The 22852-nt window shown below is 35.3% G+C and overlaps 1 protein-coding gene across 6 annotated transcripts in view; it reads right to left on the bottom strand.

Moving 5' to 3' along the window:
* Positions 1-22852, bottom strand: part of FANCM (FA complementation group M) — a 62692-nt gene that overhangs the window by 19500 nt on the left and 20340 nt on the right. For all 6 annotated transcript variants that reach the window (XM_046007704.1, XM_046007703.1, XM_046007707.1 and 3 more), the window contains 5 exons: positions 15565-15771; positions 13456-13666; positions 8496-8653; positions 7331-7486; positions 1717-3625 (listed from right to left, as the gene is read on the bottom strand). In XM_046007704.1, the coding sequence (XP_045863660.1) occupies positions 1717-3625; positions 7331-7486; positions 8496-8653; positions 13456-13666; positions 15565-15771 (2641 nt within the window). The remainder of the gene's footprint in view (positions 1-1716; positions 3626-7330; positions 7487-8495; positions 8654-13455; positions 13667-15564; positions 15772-22852) is intronic.

Genomic DNA, 22852 nt, shown 5'->3' with positions numbered 1-22852 from the left:
AATAATACAAATTCACACAATCAACTTTCCTCATACTTTGTGCCAAAAAACAACAACAAAAAAAAACTACCCAAATAAACTTAAATAAATCCTTTTTACAGATGGGCACTGTATAATTGACCAGTTTTATTTTTCATTACCTTCTAAGGAAGTTAGAGTTCATGCAAGACTCAGATATAGTAACCTACTCATTTCAGGAGGTTTTTCCTTTCAACTGCTTTAGTGGCGCTATAATGAACTGCTATTATAGTATACATATAACATGGTAAATGATATTAAATCCTCTATTTTAATTAGGGGAAGTAAAAAATACTAACTATGAATAAGTCATGGGAATAAAAACTACAGCTTTGGGAATACAGTCGATGCTATAGTAAACAGAGTTGTATGGTGACAGATGTAGCTATACTGGTGAGCATATACAGAGACATGGTGTCATTATGTTCTGTACCTGAAATTAATGTAACATTGTATATCAACTACCCTCAAAAATACTAAATATTCCCTAATAAATCATTATGTATTTATTAATTACATTGCCCATAGTTAGTAGTTAAGTATAATGCTAGAAGGTTTAATGCAAATCTGACACAAAGATAGAAAAATGATCTCGATCACTAACAGACTTAATATAAGGATGTTTAAGCAAATACTGGAGGCTCACAGGTAACATAAACTTAGTAAAAATATATATGTCAGACTACATCCAAATTTTAAAAATTAAACATATTTCCAGAACTTACTTTCAAGAAGCTTTTATCTTAAATAAAATACTCATAAATCATGCCTTTGATCCCAAAGAGAACAGCATCATGAAGATTTACAGAGCAAAATCATTTTATTCTACAACTACTCTTTTTCCTCAACTACAAGGAATAAAGTTCATAAATGGCCTGCTATAATAATCTATACATAAACTAGAGTTGAGTCTATCACAGCACTTGAAGAATAGTTCAGGCATTTTAACACCAAACATCTAGCATTATATTTTCTAGTTTTTCTGGAACACAGTTTTTGTAACTGTGTAGAATTAGAACACAGAAATCCAGAGATTTCTTTGGAACGTCTGTGGTCTTGCCTCAATCCTTCATATAGTCTTGTTTCCCAACAGGTTTTTTTTCCCCCAACTATTTTTCTATGTAAATCTTCTATTCTATATACTATTTCTTCTAAATCTTATACTTCCTCTTTTCCCCCTTTGTTTGCATTTTATAACATCCAAATTCTCTATTTTCAACATATTCAAACTGTAAATATTCCTGAAGAGCCAAAATTAAAATCTACGTTAAAAAAAAAAATCTACATTTCCAATTTAATCCAGTTCAAAATTCTGTCATCTTATGAACCTCCTAAACATCCACTACCTTTTTACTTGGTAGTTATTTTCACATCTTACTGGTATCTTTTCAAATGTACATGTCATACAATTGTCTGGGTTTTACAGTCAAGGACCAAGGCCAAATCTGTATTTCAGTATCTAGCATAATACTTTTCCCATGGCATGCATGCCATAAATATATGTAGATAAATATATGTATATATGTATATTATGTATATATACAAAAATATATGTAGATAAAGCACCAACTTAAGAAATGCATAAATTATCTAATTCAATACATCAAATACTGAGAAATTTCATTTTGAAAAATTACAGAAGCTTATCTAGAGTAATTATTCCAGAAAGATTTGTGTTTTATTAAGATGGAATCTTACCTTCAGCAGGATGACAGGGTTGACAAAGACTGATTTTTTCCCTGCTTTTAGCCTTTTCTACAGAAAGTCCTGAATCAACAAAAGTTGAATTAAATGTTTCTTTGAAATTCTGTAGATGTACTTTTCCCTTATGAGAATCTAGTGTCCAAGCCATTTCCTTCCTCTTAGAAAATGAGTTCAAGGTGTTTGATTCAGAAAGTGGTGTACTCATAACTTTTTCTCCTACTGGCAAAGAAAATTGACAATAACCAGGAGACAGAAATTCTTTATTTTTTGCTGCACTCTGTGGAAAATGTGTAAAACTTGGACTCCACTTATCTTCACTTGATGGGATAGTAATAGTTCTACCCATAGAACTAGCAACAGGATCTTGAGGTATTATTGCTTGATTTGAAACATAATTTGCATCATTGGTCTCCTTAATATCTAAACACCTTCCAGAAAGCGCATCTAAAAATTTATTCTTATTTGTATCTGATGCATGTCCTAATACTTCATCATCAGAATCTGGACTACAAAATCCTAAATCAAAAGTAACAGAAAATAAATCCTTAGAGCAGTCAAAAACATATTCATCATGCTTCAGTTTTTCCTCATGGACACCTTTCAAATCTTGATGAGATTTCCAACTATTAGTATCACAGATAATTTGATCTTGGGGTTCAGAATTATCATCTAACAATAGTTCATCAGAAATTAAGAAGTGAGAGACCAGTGTCACTTCACTTAAAGCAGTTTTGTCAGACACACATGAAGATTTATATTTACTGCTTGAGGGAAAAAGACTCGCATCATTAAACTCTGTACTAACATCTTTGAATAGGGGTAAACTCTCATGCTGATCAGTGAGCAATACTGGGAGGCCATTGTTATCTATATCACAATTTTTTTCTTCAACTGAATACTTTGGAGGGCCTGTGTTTATTTGAATATGATTCCTGGATACTAAATTTTCATTTTTATTATCTTTATGTACTTTATCAACATAGTCATAGAAACTTGGCTCATCAGAAATCTTATCATTAGCTGCAGTATAAAAGCAACTTTTTTCAGAAGAATGATTAATAAATTTAAGTGAATTCAATTCTAAATCCTGTTGAGAATTTGCAGGTAAATATGACATCAAACAAGTAGATTTATCATTTTGTAAATATTCAGTGTAAGGTAGGAAAGGCAAATGATCAAGTTCACAACCCTTAGCAATTTCATATTCCAAATTTGAGAGTCCACTGAGAGGTGGAGGAGAATGAGATAAAAATCTCTCTACATTATCTAGTACCTCTTTTGTTAATGAATGGCAACTATGCAATTGGTCATCTGTTTTAGCTATACAAAGCTCTCTCTCAAATGGAAGAAATATTCTAGATGAAACATATTTCTCATCAGTGAAACTGTTATAACCAGAATCTAAAAAATTTCCAGCGAATGAACTAGATTTATTTGTAAATTGACATTCCATTAATCCATGTGGCTGACTAATACCTTCACTGACAGCACATATGGCAACCGCAACTTCATCTTTATCTGATGCCCTTTTATCATTTAGCAGGTCTACCTGAAAAATATTTTCAACAGTAGTATTTCCATCAGTATCTAAAGAATCCATAACATCATTATTTTCTTTTATAGGTTGATCTTTTTTAAATTCCTTAGAGGCTTTTTTCTTTAGAGAAGCAATTTTAGCAGGTTTGATATGAATTTGTTTAAAAATTTCAGCACATTCTTCATCAGATTCTGTCACTGAGTGTGAACTGCTATGATTTATATTCCTTGAAAATGAAGATTTCTTATTACTAGTAAAGGGGCCATTGGCAGGAGGATTATATTCATTCCTGGGATCACTAAATATTGAGCTAATATCTTCCATTTTTAAGTAAGGTTTAATTTCCAATTCATAGCTGCATTCTCCCTAGAAAGAAGAAAAATGAAAAAGTCACAGGAAATAAAAGATGAGCTTTACTTTATGTTATTTTCTAAACAATATTACATTACTCAAATGATTACTCAAAATCAAATGATTTTCTTTTATAACAAAATTTATTCTTTTTCTAAATATTTTATTTATTTATTTTAGAGAGAGAGCAAGCATGAGCATGTGTGAGAGGGGGAGGAGCAGAAGGAGAAAGAGAATTCCAAGCAGACTCTGTGCTGAGCAGATCTCACAACCCTGAGATCATGACCTGAGCCAAAACCAAAAGTGGGATGCTTAACCATCTGAGCCACCCAGGTACCCCTAACTTAAAAATTATTCTAATAAATCAAGCAAGATTATAAATGGCACTACTGTGTAATTATTATAAATTATCTTTAATTAGTTAATTTTTTTTATCCTTAGAACTTAATACATGAAAGACCCATGATAACTATTTGCAGAAAGAACAAATTCGATAAATACATAAAATAAGATCATATGGGTGCCTGGGTGGCTCAGTCAGTGGAGCAACCAACTCTTGGTTTCAACCAAGGTCATGATCTCAGGGTCCTGAGATGGAGCCTTGCATTGGGCCCTGAGATCAGCAGGGAGTCTGTTTCTCCTCTCCCGCTTTGAGTCACTCACACTCACACTCTCTCAAATAAATAAATCCTCAAAAATAAGTATTATAAGCACTAAGCTCTTCACTTCTAATATTTAATTAAACAATTATTCTAATTTCATAAAAATAGATATGAAGTAATTAATATATATAAATGAAAATTATAAATACAAGTGTTAAATTTACTGTCTTGATAAAGGTAAACTAAGAACAACTTTTAGACATCTGAAATAAGTGTACCTATAAATCCATTAGGCTGGAATATACTATTAACAAATTTCCCAACCAAAAACTCTTAAGTTCTTTTATTTTTTTTTTAAGATTTATTTATTTGAGATTAAGAGTCACTTATGGTTTGTCTCCCTCCCAATCCCATCTTGTTTCATTTATTCTTCTCCTATCCCCCTAACCCCCCGTTGCATCTCCACTTCCTCATATCAGGGAGATCATACGATAGTTGTCTTTCTCCGATTGACGTATTTCACTAAGCATGATACCCTCTAGTTCCATCCATGTTGTCGCAAATGGCAAGATTTCTTTTGATGGCTGCATAGTATTCCACTGTATATATAAACCACCTCTTCTTTATCCATTCATCTGTTGATGGACATCTAGGTTCTTTCCAAAGTTTGGCTATTGTAGACATTGCTGCTATAAACATTCGGGTGCACGTGCCCCTTTGGATCACTACGTTTGTATCTTTAGGGTAAATACCCAGTAGTGCAATTGCTGGGTCATAGAGTAGTTCTATTTTCAACATTTTGAGGAACCTCCATGCTGTTTTCCAGAGTGGTTGCACCAGCTTGCATTCCCACCAACAGTGTAGGAGGGTTCCCCTTTCTCCACATCCTCGCCAGCATCTGTCATTTCCTGACTTGTTAATTTTAGCCATTCTGACTGGTGTGAGGAGGTTGCTGGGGGGAGAGGTGATTAGGAGAGGAGGAGTCGGGTTATGGACATTGGGGAGGGTATGTGCTATGGTGAGTGCTGTGAAGTGTGTAAACCTGGCGATTCACAGACCTGTACCCCTGGGGATAAAAATACATTATATGTTTATAAAAAAATAAAAAATAATTTTTTTAAAAAGATTTATTTATTTATTTGAGAGAGAGGTGGGGGCAGAGGCAGAGGGAGAGTCTTAAGCGAACTCTGTGCTGACCGTGAAGCCTGGCATGGAGTGGATCTCACAATTCTTGAGATCATGACTTGAATTGAAACCAAGAGTTAGGCACTTAACCAAGTGCACCACCCAGGCACCACAGGAACTCTTACAGTAAATTTCTTTCTTTTTTTTTTTTTTTTAAAAGATATTATTTATTTACTTGACAGACAGAGATCACAAGTAGGCATAGAGGCAGGCAGAGAGAGAGAAGGAGGCAGGCTCCCTGCTGAGCAGAGAGCCCGATGTGGGGCTCGATCCCAGGACCCCGGGATCATGACCTGAGCTGAAGGCAGAGGCTTTAACCCACTGAGCCACCCAGGCGCCCTCTTACAGTAAATTTCTAAAGTGTACTTATCACTAATTCTAAAACTACAGTCCCCTCAACTCCTGTCCTACCCTCCCCACTTCCCCTTGAGTGGCTACTTTAGTCAGGATTCCTCTACTATTCAGGGACGTAAGCAGTTAATTCTCTACTTTTTGAATAATAAATACAGTAAGTATTAATTTGAGAAAGTTGTCTCCCTGCTAGTGTATATGCTCCCCACAGACAGAGTATTTCATTTGGCTTCTTCACTGATGTGCCAGAGGGCCTGGAATAGGACATATAGAAGGCACTAAATAAATATGTATTAATTTGATAGCACAGGTTTTGCTAGGATCCACAACTAGTTACTCCATTTATATGTATTCATGAATAATAGCTAATAATAAAAATAGTACCTACAGTCTATTGAGTATGTGTGTTACTGTTCTATACGGTCTACACAAACTAAGTCGATTACTCCTCGCAACAGCCCTATGAAGAAAGTATTATCATTAGTCCCATTTTACAGAGAAACTGAGGCCCAAAGAAGTTAAGTAACCTACAGATGCATGATTAGTAAGAGGCAGACCTGGGATTCTAACCCAGGCATTTTGGATTTCATACTCTTAGTAGGTTCATCATTCTCATTCTCTCAAGGAAGAATAATCAAGTAGCTTCTCAAGGAATCAATAATTCTCTAAACTACCACCAGGATACAAGAGACATACCAAATCACCTATGTGATGGAGAATATCTCAATAAATCCAATTTAACAAGAGTGCTAAATCAGCTTTACTAAAAGTTTATACAAATCATTAGGTATATAAAAATTTTATTCTGGTTTATCTATAATTACAGATGATATTCTTCTAATTAAGTGTACTTCTTCACCTAAGGGTAGGAACCAGAAAACTGGTTCCCTATTGAGATCATAAGAAACTTCACAAACAACAAAATATTCTAACTATAATTATTTATATAATTATATAAATTATATAAATATATAAATGATATAATATATATTATATATAATATATATAATATATAATATATAAATTATATAAATATATAAATATTTATATTATTTATATTAAATACTTTTTTCTTTTTTTTTTTTTAAAGATTTAATTTATTTGTCAGAGAGAGAGACAGAGAGAGAAAGATCACAAGTAGGCAGAGGTAGGCAGAGGCAGAGGGAGAAGCAGGCTCCCTGCTGAGCAAGGAGCCCGATATGGGACTCGATCCCAGGATGCTAGGATCATGACCTGAGCCGAAGGCAGCCGCTTAACCAACTGAGCCACCCAGCCATTCCTAAATACTTGTTTCTTAAATAATGATTTCGATAAGAAGCATAGGGGCTACTGGATGGCTCACTCAGTTAAGGAATCTAAGGGTGATCTAAGGGTTGTGGGATCAAGCCCCAAACCAGGATTTGTGTTCCATGGGGAGTCTCCTTAAGATTCTCTCTCACCCCCCTCATTTTGCTCCTCCCCTCAACTCACCCACATGCTCTCTTTCTCTCTCAAATAAATAAATAAATCATAAAAAATTTAAAAATATCAAGTATTCTTTTCACCATCATACCGGCAAGAGAAAGTTATAATAAAACCCTACCTCTTCATGTCTCATTCCTTCTATCATTTGCATAATGCTTATAAAATGGTGGCATCGATCTGAGTGGTTAACTTGATACGTAGGAAAAGGACGATCCTGCCACACTCTCCATTCAGAAAGAGAGAGTTGATGAATTCCAACGTCTGGTTCTTGGGTCTTGATTAATGATTTTAAAAATAATAAAAATGATAAATATACCTACTCAGATTTCATAAACTGATTAAATAAACAACATACAGATAATAAGCCTCACATGAAAAGTCTGAATTCATTTAGGTATTTTCAGTAAAATCTCAGGAGACTAAAAAAAATAATTTCATAAAGTACAAAAATGCCCTTTTAAATACATTTTGAGAGTAACTATTATTTGAGTTAGAACTTAGTTATATTCCTGTTTATACAGTTCCATGTTAAGAGCAAATATTTAAGAAAATGTGTGGTTTCAAAAGTACTATTGTGCTAGATTTATATTCTATAATCTAATAAAGACATATTCACAACCTCCCAGTGATAATGATCTTAATTTTTTCATGCTGCCATTCCTCACTTTCCCTGGTAGTAAATGAATATAAATTCTGAACAGCCATATTTCAAATCTTATAAATCTTCTAAAAGGACTCTTTCCTAAGGTTGTTTTTCTAGCTCTCTAGGCATATATGTAACCTTTCTCTTGACTTTGACCAATTCTCTTGACTTTGATTAAGTTCACCAATAATTTGTTCATAGTAAGAGAAATAATAACATCCAACTTAAAGTCCTACACAATTTTAAAAAAAGTTTCTATAAAGATGTTCAGGATGGCACAATTTTACGTTAGTAACACTGAAAAGAATTTGAAAACATAACAGAAAAATAGTCAAGCAAACCATGGTATATTGTAGAATAACATAACAATCATGTAAAGTATGCCTATATAGAAATGCTCATATAGTAGAAAGTAATCAGAAAAAGGCAGATATTATGTAAATGTATTACACTCCAGTAAAAATATATACACACAATAAAGAATATAAGAAAATTTGTAGTTCTACAAACAGACACTAATATTCTTTTTAAACTGTTTAATTTTTTAAGCCACTTGACATTCTGATCATGAACACTCTCTCTACTCCCAAAGGTACTGCATAATCACTATAAAGAGTATATGAAAACATGTTCAACTTACTGGTATGTTTTCCTCATTTTCTAAAGATGAAAACCGAACTTGAGGCAATGTTATTTCCTTAATTTCATCACTTTCTCTTAACCTATAACGTCTGTTCCATAATTTAAATTCTTCTGCTGATAAGAACCAATCATTTTTTGAATTACTCTGCTTCATTCCTGTAAGTTGAAAAAGTAATTGAAAAGAAGTTTAAAAAAATCTGCTAAGGAAACACAAAATATACAACATCAACTCAAACTCTTCAGTTGTTTATATCTATTCATCTTTACTAAACCACTGATTCTATTCCTTAAAACCAGTATTTTTCACATAATCATCCTGGTTATCACTTTTCTCACCTTTTTAAAAGTACTAGCACAGCCTCCTGTTCAGGAGCTAACCTTCCATAATGACTTCATTAATGTAACAGAGCCAGATAGGTAGGCTCTCAATCCTGGTTTCTTTAGGACTCTCTTCATGTTGTATCTAAGACCAGGCATAAAAGAGTCAAAAAACTTACAAATGAAAACTGGCATGATTCTATCTTTTTTTTTTTTGATTCTATCATTTTTATCTGAAAGATTATTTGAAATTTGGTTGGGGGTGGGGAAAGATGTCAAGACTAAAACGGATTTTTAACTTAAGTCTTAAATGGGGGATGGTGGTAGAGGTAGGTAGACAGAAAAGACCTACTGCTTTAAAAAATGACAATAATATACTTTTTTAAAAAATATACTAAATTAACTCTTTCTGACTTTCATAATCTCTATAGAGGAAAATAATCAGCAAACTGAAAAAGGATAAATAGCATAAAGTAGTAACTTTGGTCCAACAGAGATGAGGGCAGAAAAAAACCCCAGAAATATTGAATTAAGGTATCAGGAAACTTTTGTTTTAGCTATTTCCAATACTGTATAAGAATCTGCTTTTGTAAAGTAAGGGGTTTGAACAAGTGATCTTTCAGGCTACTTTCAGACCTAACAATCTTTAAAACAGACTTCTAAAATAGGAAGGCATTCCTCTCTTTTAGTCACTTTAATAAGTTCAGGTCTCCAAGCCCAGATGAATTAGGTTAATTTGGAGAAGATTACATTTATACATGCAATTTTAGCAAGATGAATCCCTAATGCTTCGAAAAATCAGGGAGAATGGAGGAAAAAAGCACAAAAAAAAAACCACATGAGCCAATATTATCTCAATTAAGAAAAAAACGGGTTTTTGAATTTTACTAAAGAAATTCATCATCCATCTCTAGGCCTGGTTAGTACTTGGATGGGAGAAACAATTATTAAACATATGGGTAATTTTAACATTTATAAAAATACAATGATCACTAAGAATAATTTATGCAAACTTAATCAATTTAAATAGTTAAATAAATTTAAAAGAATCCAAAATACAGATGACCTTTAAACAATGCTAGGGGTAACAACCTCCAGCTGAAAATCAGCAGTTATCTTTTGGCTCCCTAAAAACTTAAGTACTAACAGCCTCCTGCTGTTTGGAAGCTGTACTGATAACATAAACAGTCAATTAACACATATGTTTTGTGTTTTGTATTTACTATGTTTTTATAATAAAGGTAGAAAAAATATTAAGAAAGTCATAAGAGAAAGTATGTTTATAGTACTGAACTACATTTATAAATCTGAAAAAAATTGCATAGGATTGGTCCCACACAGTTCAGATCAGTGTTGTTCAAGAATCAACTGTACAACAATTTTTTCACCTTAACCAAAGATTTGGCAAACTGTTATAAAATGAGAGGCATATTTCCATTAAGTAGATTTGTATGAGATTTAATAAGCATATCCAAAAAGCATCAATTTACAGCTCTTGAGTTAAGGGACAAAACATTAACAAATTTAAATGAACCCAAAGCAAATGACTAGAATGGAAAGGATCTTGAAATTTCATGGTATGAAAACCAGTAGAACCAACAGCTTAACTTGAGAGGTATTATGTTCAAATATGTAAAGAACTGCTACATAGGTAAACAAAGGATCAAAACTGTTCCTTGTATCTAGAAGATAAAATTAAACCAATGAGAAAAAGGTACAAAGATTTTTCGACATAAGAATCTTCTTCTATATAGTTTCTACTTAGGGAATAAACCCTTATAATGAAATACAATTTCCATTAACAGATATTCAAGTTGAGGCTGAATATGCATTTAACAAGAAAGCTAAATGCAGACCAAAACCACAATGAAACATCACCTCCCACCTGTTAGGATGCCTACTGTCAAAAAGTCAAAACATAATGAGTGCTGGTGAGGATATGGAAAAATTAAAATCCCTATACACTGTTGGTGTGGTAGTAGAGTGGTGCAGGCATTATAGAAAACAGCATGGATGGGGCACCTGGGTGGCTCAGTGGGTTAAAGCCTTTGCCTTCAGCTCAGGTCATGATCCCAGGGTCCTGGGATCAAGCGCTGCAGCAGGCTATCTGATCTGCAGGGAGCCTGCTCACCAACCGCTCCCCCCCACCGCACCTGCCTCTCTGCCTACTTGTGATCTCTGTCAAATAAATAAATAAAATCTTAAAAAAATAAAAAAAGAAAGAAAACAGCATGGAGGTTCCTCCAAAAATTAAAAACAGAAGTACCATAGGATCTAGTAATTGCACTTCTGGGTATATATCCAAAAGAAGTACAACTAGGATCTCAAAGAGATTATGTGCACTCCATGTATACTGCAGCAGTATTCACTATATGTAAGAGATGTAAGCAATCCAAATGTCTGACAGATGAGTGGATTAAAAAAATGTGGCAGGGGCGCCTGGGTGGCTCAGTGGGTTAAGCCTCTGCCTTCAGCTCAGGTCATGATCTCAGAGTCCTGGGATCAAGCCCTGCATCAGGCTCTCTGCCCAGCAGGGAGCCTGCTTCCCCCTCTCTCTCCGCCTGCCTCTCTGTTGCTTGTGATCTGTCTCTCTCTGTGTCAAATAAATAAATAAAATCTTAAAAAAAAAAAAATGTGGCAGGGCACCTGAGTGGCTCAGTCAATTGAGAGTCTGACTTCAGCTTGAGTCATGATCTCAGGGTCCTGGGATTGAGCCCCACTCCAGCTCCCTCTTCAGTGAGGAGTCTCCTTCTCCCTCTCCTTCTGCCCCTCCCCTGTGCCTGTGCACTCTCTCTCTCTCTCAAATAAATAAATCTTTTTAAAAAAGAAAGAAAATGTGCCTGTACATACAATGGAATATTATTCTACCTTAAAAAAAAATCCTACAATTTCCTATGAATGAACCTAAAGAAAATTATGCTAGGTGAAATAAGCCAGTCACAGAAGCACACATACTACATGATTCCACTTATAAGAGATATCTAAAATAATCAAACTCATACAAGCAGAGAATAGAATGGTGTTGCCAGGGGCTGGGTGGAGAGAGAAATAGAGTTACTGCTTGAAGCATCTAAAATTCCAGTTACATGAGATGAATACATTCTAGAGATCTGTGCCTAACATAGTGCCTATAGTTAACAAGATGACACTGTTCTTCTTAAAATATTATTTTAAAAAATTGCTGCAGAAACTATGCCTATCTTGATAGCTAATTTGATCAGATGACTCCCAATGTTCCTTCCAAATCTTAAAACAAAACTATATGATGTTATGATTCTTTAAAAGCCCTGATTAAAAATTAAGTAAAATTTTTAAAATTTATTTATATATTTTAAAAATTAAGTAAAATTTAAAAGAAAAAATTTTAGTTTCTCATCTTCATAGTATTAAAATTTTAAGATTATTTTCTTGATATCACCAAATCTCTGTTCTTAAAAGTAGCAACATTCTCATTGCTAGCCACGCTCCTGGCACCAAAGAATTTCTCATTGACTCAGAATTAGCAGGAAATTGGTCTAACTTGGCCACTATCTCATGTAAATTAAAAAAAAAAAAAAAGTTTTCTCTTTTGGAGAAAGAGAAAGAAACGATTTCATCTCCTTTTCTTAAAGCAATTCCAGAGACACCTAATGTTTGTAAATCTTTTCTTTAACTCTTTGATGTTATATGCAAATCTCTAAAATCTGAGCAAGGCTCTAGTTAGCATTTCAACCACAGATGTTTTTCTTAAGGATGTAGGAGCTCTCTCTGCAATGTAAACATCGAGGAAGATAGTGTCCCTCTCAGTCACCAGGGAAGTTTAACCTAAGCACCATTCTCTTCACTATATACATGCAGAGATAAAAGTTGTCTTATTATTTCTTTGAATAAAGGCAACGAAGCTAACACAAAAGGCTACCTCAATTACCAGGTGATTTGGGGATGAACTATTAAATAATATACAGCAAAAGGTGTTATCCTCCCATAGGAAGACAAGTTACTATTAATCTTGAGAATATGTATGTAAAGAATCATAACTGCCTGAAGGGATGTATAGGGTAGGATTTCTGTCTTCATATTATCTTAGTGGATTTCAATGATGCACACTATAATCTGATTCAATGAATGATTCAATTGAATGATTCAATTCAATTCAATTATTCAATAATAAAAGTACTCTTTCTTTTCTACATTTTGTAAAGAGGATTCTCTGGGTTGGTAGGCATTTTAATTTTCCCAACCCTGAGTTACTTTTTCTTTTTTCTTTTTTTTTTTTAAAGATTTTATTTATGTATTTGACAGACAGAGATCACAAGTAGGCAGAGAGGCAGGCAGAGAGAGAGGAAGGGAAGCAGGCTCCCTACTGAGCAGAGAGCCCGATGCGGGGCTCGATCCCAGGACTCTGGGATCCTGACCCGAGCCGAAGGCAGAGGCTTTAACCCACTGAGCCACCCAGGCGCCCCCCAACCCTGAGTTTCTCATTCTGTTCTGTCATTGTCTCCTTCCCTTTGCCAGAGGAATAAGCTCTTATTTTTCCAACACTCACAACATCCTAGAATGTACACTGAGTTTCTCAAAAAAGAAATATATCAACATATGGCCTGCTAACTAACAACAGGAAAAAAAAATGCATGTCTCAAATACAAAGCTTTTTTATTTACCATTCTTATAGGGAAAGTTTGAAGACTTCCGCTGCAAGTTCCGAGGCTTATCTGGTTCATAGACACCACATGTAATGAACATTTTGTGTAATTCTGGATTGATTCCATCAGGAACCATTCGTGGACTTCCTTGGTAAAAATGAAGAACCTGCCTATTACCTGAAATAGCTTTATAAATACTTCTTTTGTTGGACTGACTTTGATTATAAGTCTGCAAAGAAAAATGTCAAATTACATTATTTCTGTAATAGTCACTTAGCCATAACAAGAAGTTATTATATTTGTTTGGATTTACTATAAACAGTAAATTAAACTCTGATCCACTTAAACACTGAGAATATCTATTATCCTGAATTTGAGGCCTGTTCAATTAACTCTTGAAAATCAGTTCAAAATCTAGTATTATAAAAGCCTACCTTCATAATTATACTGCACAAAGGAAATCTTTTATTTATGATATTTCTGTTTTTGAATAAGGTGAATATTCATATATATAAGTGTAAATTGCTCTTTTTATAATACTATTCCCATATTCCATCTTGTTACTTTATCTCTCTACACTTCAGTTTGGTTGTTTTTTTAAAGATTTTATTTATTCATTTGACAGAGAGAGACCACAAGTAGGCAGAGAGGCAGGCAGAGAGAAAGGAGGAAGCAGGCTCCCTGCTGAGCAGAGAGCCTGATGCGGGGCTCCATCTCTGGACCCCAGGATCATGACCTGAGACAAAGGCAGAGGCTTAACTGAAAGAGCCACCCAGGTGCCCTGCATTTCAGTTTTCTTAACTACATACAAGAAAACCATTAATTCCCCATACAGGATTAAATGAAATAATGCATCTGACACACTTAGAACACTGCCAAGGAGAGTAGGTCCTCATTAAATGTGGGCCATTATGATTATTTTACAGATAAGAAAACTAACATCTGAATACGGAGGTTAAGTGGTTTGCCTAAGGTTAGAACCCAATTCCACTCATTGATAATACATAAATTTTTACAAGCTGCCAGGCATTTACTTTACTGGAATCATTTACAGATAAAATAAATGTTGCATAATATGCTATAATCACATGAAAGTATCAGGGGAAAAGTTCATTTTTCAGGATGATTTTTAAAGGGCCTATAAAACAATTTAAATAAATTTTTTATAACTGCTATAATTAATTTAAGAATCTTTAATATGAACCTACATATTCACCCAAGGAATCAGTTCCACTGAGTTACAAAAGTTGTTAATAATTTTAATGTAACAAACAAAATAATATTAGGTATAACATCATATTCCAGGAAGGCCTGTCACTCAAGATTGCAGCCAAGTATGAATATAATTTAAGTTTCTTATCACTTTGTATAGGCATCAACAAACTTCTCCATAAAGGGCCAGAAAGTAAATACTTCAGATTTTGCAGGCCACATAGTATCTCTAGCACATATTGCTGTTGATTGGTTGATTAGTTTAGGCAACTCTTTACAATGTAAAATCCATTTTCAGTTCACTATATTTAAAAACAGAAGAAAAAACTAAACTAAAAACAAAAAAGCCCTTAAAAGCATAGGGAAATACTAAAACAAAATCGATATTGAGGGGCACCTGGGTGGCTCAATAGGTTATGCGTCTGCCTTCAGCTCAGGTCCTGATCCTGGGGTCTGGGGATTGAGCCTCCTCCTGGCCTCCACCCCACTCCTAGGGTTTCCTGCTCAGTGGGGAGCCTGCTTCTCCCTCTCCCTGCCCCCCAACTCATGCTCTCTCTGGCTCTCTCTTAAATAAATAAAATCTTCCAAAAAAAAAAAAAAAGGAGCTAAAGGTCTCTCAAAGATTTAAAAAAATAATAATACATATTCATTTTTGTATCTAAGTATCCCTAAATTAATACTAAAGTAGAAAAATGTGTTCCTTTATATGAATAAAAATTACAAAACAGAATCTAGTTAAAAATTCTGCTAACTACAAGACAAGAATACTCAATCTACTAAAAAGTAGGGGGGAAAAAAATCAACCATAATTTCCTACACATTTTTGGGACTTCGAATGTTAACAGACCAATATTTACCTTAAACTATATTTCTCAAATTTCAATTATCAAATCACATTTCTACAAGTCTACTTACACGTTCTTCTCGTCCTTCGGCAAGGATAACAACTATTCTGCCTTGACGTTTGCGGCCAGTTCTACCCATTCGTTGTACAAGACGAATTGGGCTCTTCTGGGCATCAAAACATATTATAAGATCAACTTCTCCTATATCCAAACCTTCTTCACCAACACAAGTAGAAACCAATGTGTTATAACCACCACTACGAAATTGTTTCACAACCTAAAACAAAAGTGATTTTAAAATAACCAAAGACAAATGTAAGAGACTTGTAGATCAAAGCATACTTTTTCCACTCACCCGAAAATGGTAAAATCAGAACCCCGGATACTATGGAAATGGAAAAGAAGTACCAAAATGGCAATATAAACCAAAACAGACTGTAGTAAAATGCAAAGGGCAGTCCTAATGCCTTTGCTTTCATAATGGTTGTGATGCCAAAAAGGTTTGTTAAGTTTACACATAAATTAGAAAACCAAGATATTATTTAAGTGTCACTAAAGTGCTATGGGTAGGTAAAGAGCCCAGTGCAATTACTGCTTGCTAATCATATCCTAGACCTAAATTTATTGTTAGGTCTATCTAAAGTAAAAATTTTATTACTCCTAAATTCCTATCTTACCTTCTATACTGCCATTCCAGTGAAGGGCAGCAAAATAATGCCATCCCAAAATATGACTGTGAGAGTTTAAGGCATGCTGCCCCAAAATATGCTGCTTTGATATATTATTTTGAGCTGTAGACACTTGAAAAACAGCAAAAGCAGGGAGAAGTTTCCTCTCCCTTTATCTGTCCAAAAACAGAAGGAACTCAATTGTCATAAATCTGCTCCCCGGGATTTTCATCAACCAGAAAAAATTGACTCATCGTAGGAGAGGAGACCAAAAGCCATCACTACAGCCAGACATGGTCGGGAACCTGCTTCTCCCTCTCCCATTTACCCTGCTTGTGTTCTCTCCCTCGCTGTCTCTCAATGTCAAATAAATAAATAAAATTAAAAAACAAAACAAAATAAACACCTACTCTTAAGTTTGTATTTATGTTATTGTTGTTGGCTAGTAATAAACAGTTTGTGAACCAAACCAGTAATAAATAGTTCGTGAACTATAGTTTGAGCAACATTGTTTTATTTTTTAAATTTTTAAAATTTTATCTTAAGATTTTTGTTTATTTGAGAGAGAGAGAGAAAGTGAGCAGGAGCAGTGGGGAGGGGTAAAGGAAGAGGGAGAAGCAGACTCCCTGCTCAGAGGGAATCAGATGCCAGACTTGATCCCAGGACCCGTGGATTATGATCAGAGCTGAAGGCAGATGCTTAACCAACTGAGCCATCCAGGTGCCCCTGAGTAGCATTGTTTTAAACATCAAGTAGAGATGTTGAATAAACAATCAAATATATAAATCTTGAGGTTTATTAACATGTGTACCTTATGATATACATGGGAGATATGCAGGGAAAAATGAGTAATTTCCTAAGGTGGCTTAGAATTGACTTAAATGCCTTCAGCCCCGGACGTCTGCCTTCAGCCCCAGACGTGGGGCTTGATCCCAGGATCCTGGGATCATGATCTGAGCTGAAGACAGACACTTAACGACTAAGCCACCCAGGCACACCAAGACCAAGAGTAGGTGTTTAGAAATGACAGAGCAATACTATGTTTGTTGGCTTTAATAAAAAATTTGGCCATGAAAATTGTTTTTCATTGATTTTACTTTTTTTAAATTAATTCATTATTATCTTAATGTTCAAAAGTATCTGTGACATACTAAGGGGGAAATAAACTAATCCTCCATCAATTTTCATAGTCAGAAAAACACTAATCCCATAGACATACCAAAGTTAACTCATCCAGAACCAAACTCCTGATATTTCTCTCCAAAGCCTACTTTTCTTGAAGTCTTATCTATCTTCATTAATAGTAGCTTTTTTCAGTTTTTCAGGCCAAATTCCTGGAGTTATCCTTCACACTTCTCAATCTCATACCCTGTTCTAATTTGCCAAAAAAAAAAAACAAACCTCAGCTTGACCTTCAAAATATATCCAGAATCCAACCATTTCTCCACAACTTCTTCTGCTACCACTCTAGTCTAAGCCACCATGAGTCTTAGCTTGATAATAAGACTTCTAATAGGTCTTCCTGTTTGCACCCCAGGTCCTGTATATTTTATTAAGACAGCAACTGGTGTGACTTTTATTAAAATATAAATAGAGGGGAAGCTGGGTGCCTCAGTTGTTAAGGGTCTTTGGCTCAGGTCATGATCCCAGGGTCCTGGGATTGAGTCCCACATCAGGTTCTCGGCTCAGTGGGAAGCCTGCTTCTGCCTCTCCCACTCCCCTGCTTGTGTTCCCTCTCTCACTGTGTATCTCTCTCTCAAAAAATAAATAAAATCTTGAAAAAAAAAAATATAAACTAGGTCATGACCCTACTCTGCTTCACGCTCTCCAAGGGCTTCTTTTCCCATCTCACCCATAATACAAGCCAAGTTATTAAAATGAAAACACCCCACTTACATCACCAGACAGATCATCTAAATATAACATAAAAAAGGAAGTGGCTATGAATGACACACTGGACCAGATGGAATTAACAAATATTTTCAGAACATTCTATCCTTAAACAGCAGAACACACATTCTTTTCAAGTGTACATGGAATATTCTCCAGAACAGATCACATATTAGATCACAAAAGAGACCTCAAACAGGAGCACCCAGGTGGCTCAGCTGGCAAGACATCTGCCTTTGCCTCAGGTCATGATCTCAGGGTCCTGGGACTGAGACCCACATGGGTTCCCTGCTCAGTAGGGAGTCTGTTTCCCTCTCTTTCTGCCCCTCCCCCACCACCATTCATGCTCTCTCTCCCACACTCTTTTTCTCTCTCAAATAAATAAAGTCTTTAAAAAAAAAAAAAGAGACCTCAACAAATACAAAAAGATTAAAATCATACAATGAAACTTTTCTGACCACAATGTTAACCACAGAAAAAATTTGGAAAGACCACAAATATATGGAGGTTAAACAACATGCTACTAAACAATGAATGGATCAACAAGGAAATCAAAGAAATTTAAAAAAAAACAAAAAACACAGAAACAAATGAAAATGGAAACACAATGAACAGTCCAAAATCTACAGGACGCAGCAAAAGCAGTCATAAGAGGAAAGTAGATAGCAATACAGGCCTATCTCAAAAGGGGAGAAAAAAATCTCATATAAACAACCCAATCTTACACCTAGAGGAGCTAGAAAAAGAACAACAAAAGCAGCCTAAAGCCAGCAGGAGGAAAGAAGTAACAAAGATTAGAAAACAAATAAATGATATAGAAACTAAAACAACAACAACAACACAAACAAAACAATAGAATAGATCGATGAAACCAGGAGCTGGTTCTTTGGGGGGAAAAAAAAAATCAATAAAAGTAATAAACTACTAGCCACACTTACCAAAAAGAAAAGAGAAAGGACCCAAATAAATCATGAATAGAAGAGGAGAAATAACGACCAACACCACAGAAATACAAATAATTACAAGACAGTATTATGCAAAACCATATGCCAACAAATTGGACAACTTGGAATAGATAAATTCCTAAAAAAATATAAAGTACCCAAAACTGAAACAGGAAGAAATAGAAAATTTGAACAGACTGATAACCAGCAAAGAAATGGAATCAGTATTCAAAAATCTCTGAAGATGGGGCACCTGGGTTCCTCAGGCGTTAAGCATCTGTCTTTGACTCAGGGTACTGGTTCAAGCCCCACATCAGGCTCCCTGCTTCGTGAGCCTGCTCCTCCCACTCCTACTCCCCCTGCCTGTGTTCCCTCTCTCCCTGTGTCTCTCTCCCTGTCAAATAAATAAGTAAATCTTGGGGCTCAGTGGGTTAAAGCCTCTGCCTTAGGCTCAGGTCATGATCCCAGGATCCTGTGATCAAGCCCCACATCGGGCTCTCTGCTCAGCAGGGAGCTTGCTTCCTCTTCTCTCTGACTGTCTCTCTGCCTACTTGTGATCTCTGTATGTCAAATAAATAAATAAAATCTTTAAAAATAAATAAATAAATCGTAAAAAGAAAAAAAAATCTCCCATGATACAAAAGTTCAGGGCCAGATGACTTCACAGGTAAATTCTACAGAACATTTAAAGAGGAGTGAATACCTATTCTTCTCAAACTATTCCAAAATATAGAAAAGGAAGGAGAACTTGCAAATTCTTTCTATGAGGACAGCATTACACTGATACTAAAACTAAAGACCACTAAAAACGAGAACAGGTCAATATCCCTGATGAACATGGATGCAAAAATTCTTGATAAAATATTAGCAGACCAGATCCAAAAATACATTAAAAATAATCATTAACTGGGGTGCCCGGGTGGCTCAGTGGGTTAAAACTTCTGCCTTCGGCTCAGGTCATGACCCCAGCGTCCTGGGATCGAACCCTGCGTCGTGCTCTCTGCTCGGTGGAGAGCCTGCTTCTCCCTCTCTCTCTCTGCCTACTTGTAATCTCTGTCTGTCAAATAAACAAATAAAAATCTTTAAAAAAAATAATCATTAACCACGACCAAGTGTGATTTATTCCTGGGTTGCAAGGGTGTTTCAATATTTGCAAATCAAACAACATGATACACATTAGTGAAAGAAAAGATAAGAACCATATGATCCTTTCAATAGATACAGTAAAGGATTTGACAAAATAGACAAAGTACAGCACCCATTGATGATAAAAACCCTCAACAACATAGGTTTAGAGGGAATATATCTCAACACAACAAATGCCCACAGCTAATATTATCCTGAATGGGGAAAAATTGAGAGCTTTTCCTCTATGGTCAGGAACAAACAGGGATGCCCACTCTTGCCTCGGTTATTAACATACTAGCCTCACAAAACAGATGTCTAACAACAACAACAAAAAATAAAAGGCATCCAAATTGGCAAGGAAGAAGTCAAACTTAAACTACTTGCAGAGAGCATGATATTCTATACAGAAATGCCAAAGCCTACACTAAAAAACTGCTAGAACTGATAATTTCAGTAAAGTTATAGAATATAAAATCAGTGTACAGAAATCTGTTACATTTCTATACACCAGTAATGAAGCAGCAAAAAGAGAAATTAAGGAATCAGTCCCATTTATAATTGCAGCAAAAACCATAAGATACCTAAGGATAGATCTAACAAAAGAGGTGAAAAGAAGACCTGTACTCTGAAAACTATAAAATGCTGATGCAGGAAACTGAAGCTGACACAAAGAAATAGAAAAACATTCCATGCTCTTCGATTAGAAGAACAAAGATTGTTAAAATGTCTATACTACCCAAAGCAATCTATACATTTAACGCAATCCCTATAAAATCACCAACAGCATTTTTCACAGGGCTAAAACGAACACCCCTACAATCTGTATGGAAGAACAAAATATCCCGAATAGCCAAAGCAATCTTGAAAAAGAATAGTAAAGTTGGAGGTATCACAATTCTGTACTTCAAGTTATATTACCAAGTTGTAGTGATCAAAACGGTATGGTACTGGCACAGAAACAGATAAGAGATCAGTAGAACAGAACAGAAAACCCAGAAATAAGCCCACAACTATATGGTCAATTAATATTTGACAAAGCAGTAAAGAATATTCAATAGGAAAAAGACAATCTTTTCAACAAGTGATGTTGGGAAAACTGGACCACTTTTTACACACAAAAATAAATTCAAAATGGATTTGAAATCAAGAGGAGAATATAGGCAGTCTCCTCTTTGACACTGGCCGTAGCAACTTCTTCTGAGGCAAGGGAAATAAAAGCAAAAATAAACTATTGGGACTACCTCAAAATAAAAAGCTTCTACATAGCAAAGGAAACAATCAACAAAACTAAAAGGCAACCTACAGAATGAGGGAAGGTATTTTCAAATGACAGATGTGATAAACGGTTAGTACCCAAAATACATAAGAAACTTGGAAAACTCAACATCCAAAAAATGAACAATCCAATTTAAAAATGGGCAGAAAACATGAATAGACATGTCAAAAGAAGACATTAAAATGGCTAACAGATACTTGAAAAGATGCTCAACATCACTGACCATCAGAAAAATACAAATCAGAGGCTCCTGGGTGGGTCAGTTAGTTAAGTGACTGCCTTCAGTCAGGTCATGATCCCAGTGTCCGGGATCAAGCCCCGCATGGGGCTCCCTGCTCAGTGGGGAGCCTGCTTCTCTCTCTCCCTCTGCAGCTCTGCCTGCTTATGTCTCTCGCTCTGTCAAATAAATAAATAAGTAAAATCTTTAAAAAAAAATTAAAAATCAAAAATACAATGAGACAGCACCTTACAACTGTCAGAATGGCTAAAGACAACAACACAAGGGACAACAGTTACTGACCAGGATGGGGAGAAAAAGGAACACTGGTGCACTGTTGGTGGGAATGCAAACTGGTATAGCCACTCTGGAAAACGGTATGGAGGTTCCTCAAAAGTTAAAAATAGAACTACCCTATGATCCAGCAATTGTACTACTAGGTATTTACCCAAAGAATACAATAACACTAATTCAAAGGGATACATGTGTCCTTATATTTATAGCACATTAACTATAATAACCAAATTATGGAAACAGCCCAAGTGTCTATTGACTGATGAATGGATAAATAAGAGGTCATATATAAATACAATGGAATATTACTCATCCATAAAAGAGAATGAAATTTTTCCATTTGTATGGACATGGATGGAGCTGAAGAGTATTACGCTATGTGAAATAAGTCAGTCAGAGACAGACATATAGCACTGTGATTTCACTCATATGTGGAATTTAAGAAACAAAAATGAGGAGCGCCTGGGTGGTTTAGTCGATTAAATGTCTGACTCTTGATTTGGGCTCAGGTCATGATCTCAGGGTCCTGAGACTGACCCCTACATTGGGATCCATGCTCAGTGAGGACTCTGCTTTATCCTTCTCCCTCCCCCAGCTTGTTCTCACTCTCTCTCAAATAAATAAATTAAATCTTTCAAAAACAAAACAAAACAAAAATGACCAAAGGGGGGGGAAAAAAGAGAGAGAGGCAAACCAAGAAACAGACTCTTAACAATAGAGAACAACAGATGGTTACCAGAGGGAAGGCAGTTAGGGGGATGGCTAAAGTAAGTGATGGGGAGTAAGAAGGGCACTTGTGTGACAAGCACTGTGTGTTGTATGGAAGTGCTGAATCACTATATTGTGAAACTAATATTACACTCTATGTTAACTGAAATTTAAAGAAAAACTTTTTTTTATAAAAAATGGAAATGACTTATAAAGTTCTAAAGGATCTGGCT

The sequence above is a fragment of the Meles meles genome, chromosome 6, assembly GCF_922984935.1.
Source record: "Meles meles chromosome 6, mMelMel3.1 paternal haplotype, whole genome shotgun sequence".
Taxonomy (NCBI): Eukaryota; Metazoa; Chordata; class Mammalia; order Carnivora; family Mustelidae; genus Meles; species Meles meles.
The sequence above is the reverse complement of the archived record's forward strand: the minus strand, read 5'-3'. Positions and strand labels throughout refer to the sequence as shown.